The sequence below is a fragment of the Crocuta crocuta genome, unplaced genomic scaffold (assembly GCF_008692635.1).
Source record: "Crocuta crocuta isolate KB4526 unplaced genomic scaffold, BGI_CrCroc_1.0 scaffold129, whole genome shotgun sequence".
Lineage (NCBI taxonomy): Eukaryota > Metazoa > Chordata > Mammalia > Carnivora > Hyaenidae > Crocuta > Crocuta crocuta.
In genome coordinates this window covers 3,341,750-3,350,542 of record NW_027551571.1, presented here as the reverse complement: position 1 = coordinate 3,350,542, position 8,793 = coordinate 3,341,750, and the positions used below count along the sequence as shown (strand labels likewise).

General features: G+C 46.6%; 1 protein-coding gene across 1 annotated transcript in view; it reads left to right on the top strand.

The window, feature by feature from the left end:
• Positions 1–7,860, top strand: part of CMPK2 (cytidine/uridine monophosphate kinase 2) — an 11,716-nt gene extending 3,856 nt beyond the window's left edge. Inside the window, exons 3-4 of the mRNA XM_077751027.1 lie at positions 4,293–4,526; positions 6,199–7,860. Coding sequence (XP_077607153.1) covers positions 4,293–4,526; positions 6,199–6,322 — 358 coding nt within the window. The 3' untranslated portion in view covers positions 6,323–7,860. The remainder of the gene's footprint in view (positions 1–4,292; positions 4,527–6,198) is intronic.
• The last annotated feature ends 933 nt before the right edge of the window (positions 7,861–8,793 follow it).

The following is an 8,793-nucleotide window of genomic DNA, read 5'->3' as shown; positions in this document are numbered from 1 at the left end:
CCCACAATGTTTCAGAATTTCCTTTGCCTCAGCACTTAGCGTCGCCAGCCTTTTACTCGAGGTTTCCCACTTGTTTCTGGTGGGTAAGTTGGTCACTTACAAGCTGGTTTGTCATATCTGGATACGTCTACCCTTTTCTCCAAATATCTTCCTCTGTACACTTTTCTGTATCCTTGCGACACTCCAGGAAAAGGCGATTCTGAGAGCGTTTAGGGAATAACGCCCGAGGTGGTGGGGTTGCCGGGCAAGATGTAAACAGTAAAACGGAGTCAGAAGCCCGGTGCTTTCCTAGAAGAGACAATGCCGGGAGGTAGTATTAGCTTTGGGGATGGCAAGATACTTATTTCAAGAGGTTGAAGCTTGGCAAGAAGGGTGAGCAATTGCATTCTTCTGTGGGACTTATTTGGGGGATGTTTTTGCCCTATTATTTAAAATTTTTTTACAATTTATTTGTTCGAGAGAGAGAGAAAGAGAGAGCACAAGCAGGAGAGAGGCAGATAGAGAAGGAGACACAGAATTTGAAGCAGGCTCCAGGCTCTGAGCTGCCAGCACAGAGCCCGACGCGGCGCTAACCCACAAATGGTGAGATCATGACCTGGGCCGAAGTCGGATGCTTGACCGACTGAGCCACCCACGCGCCCCTGCCTTATTATTAATAAGTGCCTGAATCTGCCATATTTGAGATCTTTTTTTTTCCCCCCACACAGTGTCCTTTTTCAAGGAGAAAGACTAAACTTTCCCTAACACCGTGTGAGTTGACGAGGCACATTGTTTTCTCAGATGTCCCAAGTCCTGAAGCTGCCCTGGCTTCTGAGTGTAGGCGAATCCCTGTCCCCTGCTCCCAGCTTCCTAATCTGTTAAATGGAGAGAGTCCTCATCGCTTCCTCACCTACCATTAGGACTCGTGATGAAAAGCCATTGAGTTAATACAGGTGGAAGTGCTTTGAAATCGCAAATTGCTATTAAGATACAAAGCATTATTATAGAAGCTATGTATAAGGCGGCGGCAAATTGCATCTGATTTGAACTGATGTGGTTTCCCTGAAGGCAGGAATGGAAAATACTAACTGGCGGAGAGTCTGAAATTGATGGCCAGAGGGTATGATTATTTAAAATGAGCCACAGCGTTGTCAGTGAGCGAGCTTCAGCTATAGAAAACAGAGCTTCCATTCTTCCCTTGATTTTTCTTCTTTGTGTCTGCGAATCGTTGGCAATTTTGCTCTTTAAAGAGATACTGTATCACCTTGTCAAACGAGAAGAAAAGAGCAGTTATTTGTTGTCTGGGTGGGTTTTGTTCATGTGTAAAGATTTTAATGAAATCCATTTTAGACTAGACCCTCATCTAGCTGAAAAAAATAAGGGAGACAGAATAGTTTTTGATGGTGACTGTGGTTAAGGTTGGCAACTTAATCACCCTCATTACCTTTAAAAATCTATTCTTGCTGATGGTTTTTCCACAAAAGGAAGGGTTTTAAAATTAAGATGATATCAGCCTCTGTATTCATAGCTGAGTATTTAATTCAGTGAACGCGGGACATGTGCAAAAAGCAGAACAAATTGTAGTTTGGCTGCCAAGAAACAGAAAACCTGGACCCTGCGTGGATTTATTCAGCTTGGGAGACAAGATGCATCTGATAGAGAAGGTGAAACCACGCGTTTGGAAGTGGTGACCCAGGGACATGATACAGAGAATGCTCCTGGCCAATATGGCGGTCACTTCTGGAGGTGACTCTGATGGTATTAGAATTGATCACCTCCCAGATTAATTTTTATTTGTGTCTCCTTTCCAGTACTGCCTCCATTGCCATAATTTGAAAACGCAGCTTTGGTTATAAGCCGCGACCGCTAAGCATTAGGTATTTTCTTATGATGACAGTGTGATACCCAGATTCAGTCTATGTTTGCAGCAACGGTGGAAGGGAGACAAAGGTTTGCATGCTTTTCACTTTCCCGATGAGGAAATTGAGACTATATTGGCTTAAATGAGTTACCTGTGGGGCGCCTGGGTGGCTCAGTTGGTTAATCATCTGACTTCAGCTCAGGTTATGATCTCACGGTTTGTGGGTTCAAGCCCCGCATCGGGCTCTGCGCTGACAGCTCAGAGCCTGGAGCCTGTTTCAGACTCTGTGTGTGTGTCTCTCTCTCTCTCTCTCTCTGCCCCTCCCTAGCTCGTGCTCTGTCTCTGTCTCAAAAATAAAAAAATGTTAAAAAGTTAAAAAAAACGAGTTACCTGTGTCCACAGAGCAAGTAGGCAGCAGAAGGTGGATGAACACGCAGCTCAGATAACACAGTGAATTCATTTTATAGATGCCAGTCCATCCTCCTGGCTGGGAAAAGTCGTTCAAGTCTCAAATGATTAAGAATTTAAGATTTTAAAGCATTGAAGACAGTAAATTGAAAATACAGACAAGGATGGGGCCATGGGTCCTTCTCCACACTGAAAATGTTTATAACTGTTTCATAGATACATGTGGTGATAGTCCTTTGATACTGAATTTGGAGTTTTGTAGCCTCTTAAAATTGGAGTATGACATGAACAGGGCAAGATAATAATAAGCTATGCCAATTAATGAAATGATTCCACTTTATTCATTTGCACACCCAAAGAACATTTATTGTGTACTTGCCGTGTGCCGGACCCCGGTTTCAGGGTTTGGAACGCAGGAGTGACTAAAAAAGAAATTTTCTAACAGAGGGGTCCAAAGAGGTCATGCTTGTAAATGACTTGCTTTTCTTTATCGTGAGAAGTTCTTCCGTAGAGTCAAGCGTGAGCGGCATTGGAAGCCCAGAAGAGGCAACAGTGAGCTGCCCTTGGGGCTCCATCCCGGTGGGTCTGTTCGGCAGAGTAGGAGTTTTGCTGACTGCGAGCCTCACTCTAGCTGCAGGGAAGTGTGAGGACGGGCCTGCGGGGAGCAGTGTGCCTGGGTGCACCCTCGAACTGTGTCTGGGTTAGGCGGGACATTTACAGCAGGCAGTGGAAAGCCTTTGGGCATTTTAGAATAGGTATTCTTTAAAAAAAAATTTTTTTTAAGATTATTTATTTATTTTGAGAGAGAGAGAGTGTACGCGCAAGCAGGGGAGGGGCAGAGAGAGGGAAAGAGAGGATCCCAAGCAGGTTCCGAGCGGTCAGGACAGAGTCCAATGTGGGGCTCCATCCCATGAACTGTGAGATCATGACCTGAGCCAAAATCAAGAGACACTCAACTAACTGACCCCCCCGGTGCCCTGAAATAGATCTTCTTCTGTGGTTCTGATTTTGTTTTCCTCCCCCCAAAACTCTTAAAAAGAGCCAGTCAAGAGGGCCCTACTTCACCAAGGGAGGATTTCGGGGAGTAATGGAGGTCGAATTTGGGTTCATTTCTCTCCCTGACAGAGACTAATGAACGCCGTTAGGCAGCCAGGCAGTGGGCAGGACAAGCCCTCCTCACCAGGGTCCCCAGAACGTGGATTTCGTCAGCAAGGTCCATTTTAAAACAATTTAAAACTGAAGGTGCCAGCAGGTTTTTATTTGGCCAAGACGCGAGATTAAATGCAAGCCAAGTACATGGGGCTCCCGGGGGCTCAGTCAGTTGAGCGTCCGACTTTGGCTCAGGTCATGATCTCGCGGTTTGTGAGTTTGAGCCCAGCATCAGGCTCACTGCTGTCAGCACGGAGCCCACATTGGACTCTCTGGCCCCCTCTCTCCACCCTTCCCCCTCTTGCACTCTCTCAAAATAAATAAACATTAAAAAAAAATCTAAGTGAACCACCCAACGAAGTCAGATCTCTCATCCTGCTCACCCTCCCTTCCCAGAGGACAGCAGAAGCAGAGCCAGAGAGATGTGAGTGAACATAGCTCTGTGAGGAGCCCAGCGCATTTTTTAAAAAATTTAATGTTTATTCATTTTTGAGAGACAGAGTGCGAGCAGGGGAGGGGCAGAGAGAGAGGGAGACACAGAATCCCAAGCAGGCTCCAGGCTCTGAGCTAGCTGTCGGCACAGAGCCCGACCCGGGGCTCGAACCCACGATGGCATGATCATGACCTGAGCTGAAGTCAGACACCCAACCCACTGAAGCACCCAGGCACCCCCAGCGTATCGCATTCTTACTGTACATTGTTGACTTTGGTTTATTTTTTTTTTTACAATTTAGAAATATTTTAAAAATAAGATTTTGTTTTATTTATTTAACATACACAATGCAAGGAAATCTTGAGCAGGGCCCCCCTCGCTTCAGCCTCTCCCGTGGACGCGCGGGTACACCTTGGCCTTGGCCTCCGCAGACGGAGAGCTCACTCATCCTCTCCTTCTCAGGTACTGGCACAGCACAGCCACCTATGCCATAGCCACCGAGGTGACCGGGGGGATCCAGTACCTGCCCCCGGCCCATCACCCTATATACCAGTGGCCCTGTGACCTGCTCAAGCCCGACCTGGTCCTGCTGCTCACAGTGAGTCCCGAGGAGAGGCTGCGGAGGATGGAGGGCCGGGGCATGGAGAGGACCAGAGAGGAAGCTGAACTAGAGGCCAACAGCGTATTTCGTCAAAAGTAGGTGTCCCGGCGTACACAGCAGGGGCCCTGGCCATCGCGGGGAGCCAGGACCAGAGCCCACTTTAGGGACGTACAGAAAACAGCATTGTTCCCCTTGTTCAAATCCAAGAGACAGAAGCCCCCGGGGTAGCTGAGCTCCTTCTGATGGTGGCGGTTCCACGTGGCTGCAGCGTTGATGACGCGTGGGCATGGGGCACCGGGGCCTCCTTCCAGTCCTGGCTGCGCCAGGAACAACGTGAACCCGGGTAAGAGGATCACGTTCCCGGGTTCCGGTGCCCCAGTCCTAATAGAAAGGGCACAGAGTGCTGTCTGATGATCTCACAGTGACTTTTCCTTAGAAAGTGCTTCCTGCGTGTCTGGCATCTGGGTTCTGATGCTTCTAAGGACAACGTTAGCCGTGTTTTAGGGTTTACCAAATTGAGGCTCCAAGGATTAAGCGACTTGTCTAGATCTGCATGGCTACCGTGTAGTAAACCTGGGATTAAAATCAAGATCTTTTTGATTTTTTAAGAATCTTTTTAAAAATTTTTTAGCGTTTTTGATTTATTTTTGAGACAGAGAGAGACAGTGCGTGAGCAGGGGAGGGGCAGAGAGAGGGAGACACAGAATCGGAAGCAGGCTCCAGGCTCTGAGCTGTCAGCACAGAGCCTGATGCGGGGCTCGAACCCACAAACTGTGAGATCATGACCTGAGCTGAAATCGGACGCTTAACCAACTGAGCCACTCAGACGCCCCAAGATCTTTTTGATTTTAAAGGCAGTGCTTTCGTTTTCATTATAAAGCTATGAAACGGTGGTGGGAGAATCTGGACCAGAGTCTCACTGCTTTAGAGCCAAGCACGTTCCGTAGGCCTGGTTTGAAAAGCCAAAGCAGAGTAGTTTATATAAACAAACAACCAGAGCACTGCTATCAGAACACAGCCCTGTTATAAAGAATTAAATAATAGCTCTGCTGTGTGCAAAGAAACCGTGTCAAGAAATTTGCATGTATTAATTCAATTACGCCTCGTGACACATCACCAGGAAGGCATTGGTTCAGCCCTCATTTTATAGGTGAGGAAACTGAGGGGGAGGAAGTCTGAGGAGTTCACTGAGCTAGTGAGTGGCAAACAGCACCTGTTATGACCACATGCCTCCTTCACGCTGCGGGCCTCCGTCATTCATACATGTCAAGGCTGGCTAACACCCAAAGGCGATGTGGAAACCTGGTGAAATTTTCTAAGACTCCTCTGTGGAAACAATGTTCGTGCTGAGGGCCTCTGGCTTGTCTGAAATCCTTCAAGGCATAGATTGTGGAGAGATTTCCCGTGTGTCCAATTAGTTAATCTCTTGGAGTCTGTTACATTCTCTGCAAAAACGGGGTGACACGGTTCCCTCCCTGAGGTCGCCCTGAGTATGAAAGCAGAAGAATCACGCAGAACGCTCATGACCGGTAGAAAATAGGTTATCAATAAATGCTGGCTATTAAACATCACCATGAATTTATTATTTGTTAATTAAAATATATCAACTGTCTCCTGTGGATAAAGCTAGCGGCCGAGGGGAACGCCAAGATTGAGCAGGTGGGGGCCTTGCTGCAAGCCGTGTGCATCATGGGCGGTGGGGATAACATTTGTGTGTAGAGCCTTGTTGAAAAATAAGCCAACTCTTTTCATTCCGCCTGTCCCCAGGGTAGAAGTGTGCTATCAGCGGATGGAGGACCCTGCCTGCCATGTGGTTGACGCTAGCCCCTCGAGAGAAAAAGTCCTCCAGATGGTTTTAAGCATCATTCAAAATAATTGTAATCAATTGTAATGATTCCACAATGTAATTAGACATTTTGCTGGATTTGATGCCGCTGGATCCATCTAGGCCCTCCATGGGGTACACGGTTTTCCCAGATTTCTGTTGCATAACCATGGTGTGTATACTTCCTTCTGACCAAAGGACCCATCAAGGTTGAGACCCTCATGTTCCAGCCAGAGAGCAGGGATGGCTTTCTTCAAGTATAACAAATGTTTTCCTGCAATGCACTTTCAACTACGTTTCCACCAGATTCCTCCAAGCTTTGCCTCATCCAGGAAGCGTGAGGTATGCAGAAGAAACTGGGAAGGTCTTCCAAATCAGTGGAAGCCCCTCCGCCCTTCCCGTGGCTCTACCTGGGTCACTAATGAGATCCTGAGGCTGGGCAGTTACCTCCTTCCCAATATGGCCACTCTCCATCATGGGGGGCTCAGCCCTGATCTTAGAGCTAAATGCTCCTGAAGAACAGGTCCGTGTGTCCTGGCTGTCTGAGGACACCTCCCACGGAGCCGCCTTGTGGGTGGGGGACGCTTACAAAGAAAACACGGTCCCCTCGTGGTCAGCACCTCAGAGTTGGATACAGAGACTGCCAACGCAAAACATTCTCAGTACCAACATACCAACCCACTTTGGATTATGTTCTGTTTATTTCTATTCCTTCCCTTTCCTCTGAAAACACGGCGTTGGATATAACAAGTGTTTTGGACTGAACTAGATGCATTAAAACTTAGCCAATGCAGCAATATATTGATATTGATATTTACATCATGTTTCTCCTCGGTGGAGGGGCTCTGCTTTACTAATTAAAATCAAAGCCAAGAAGCTAAAGGCAATGCTCGCTGTGTATTTTCATTACACAGATTTAATTTATCTCACTGAATAAGCACAGTGGATCCTGGAAGGGGATTTCTTAGTCAATTACCTTGCACTGGAATGTCTTATGATTACACACAAAATCAGCTTTGAGATCTGTTTGCCTAGGAAAAAAAAATAGCTAAGGAAAGAGGAAATTAAATAGCTATGTGGCCTTGGTTGAGTCATTGAACATCAAAAGTCCCTGTGACTTGATCTGAAAAGTGATAATAATTCTTCATTTGTGGTAAGGAGTTGGCTGAACCAGGTGATTCTAACATTCCTTCCGGTTCTAAGATTGACGAAGCTTGCAAATTATTTTGGGGGGGGGTGAGGAAATGTCTTCCTGAGAAGATATTTAAGAAGACATTTAAAGCTTTATCAGGCTTATCATGTGGGGATTTAAATTATAATAAAGTTTAGGATTAACAAGTGTATCATACTGTTTTCCAAAAGAATTCTGGGTAATTTTTACATAATATATTTGCATATATAGATATGTGATTAGTTTCTGTTGAAAATATTTTTTTAAACTAATAAATAGCATTAGATTTCTGTAAGGTGTGATATCTATGTCCTTGGCGTTATGTAATTTAAACAGTTTGACAAGGTTATGTCAGCAGTCTAGAAAAACAAGCATTTAATGCCTGCCTTCTGTACCTCGCAAATGAATAAAGTTGTTGGGATTTTCTCACTGATGGTGGTGTCACACATCTGTGTTGGTTCCTGAGGCACCCCTCCAGGGAAGCTTCTGCACAGACAGGAATTTTTGGTCAGCAGCGTGGGGAGCTGTGAGCCCGTGGACCAAGTGGAAACCCTGGGCAAAATGATTTCAGAGGAAGGGAGGGCATGTTCGCTTTCTTTTAAACACTGTTTCCGGAAAGTGGAATCTTTTCTCCACCGCAGATATTAAAAAGAAGAAATCATTCTTTGTACACTTGGGTTCTTCTATGCACAGGTAGGTATATGATTTCAGAGCATGAGACGGGACAGCGCCTCCTACCCAGAGGCCGATGACAAGGAATCGTTTGCTTGGCTTCCTTTCATGGCAAGTTCGGTTTCTCTTTTGGTCTCATGATCGACCTTTGGTTGTCCTAAGCATTTACTCTCCCTTTCTTCCGCAGTAGTTGGATTTTTGACTTGACACCTGGTGGTCAAGAATTATGAGTACATTTCCAAGGCTTCCTTGCGGCTACAGTGGCCAACTGGGCACATGTGAGTTCTTCCAGCAGCCGGTGAGCAGAGGGGCGTGTGGAGCCTCCCTTCTGCTGCTAACCCTTCACACCGCCTGCTGTTCGGTGCTGAGACGGGGCCTTCCCAGGACCAAGAGACAAGGGTGACATTGTAGAGATGCAGAAGTTACGGGAGGCTTGAACGGAGGCTGCCTTTACTCGTGAAAACAGATGTGGGCGAGGCATGAATGTGTGTGGTGCTCTACAGGGCATGTCTGCCTGGGGAAGGGCTGTCAGACAGACCCCGGGCACCTGCAGAACCTCAGAATCCTCGTCCACAGCCTGACTTGCTCGGTGGCACATGCCTGAGCTGGGTTTTTTGTTGTTGTTTTGTTTTGTTTTCCTAGAGTGGGAACTCCTTTTTTTTTTTTTTTTTTTTTGCCCCTTCTCTCTGTGATC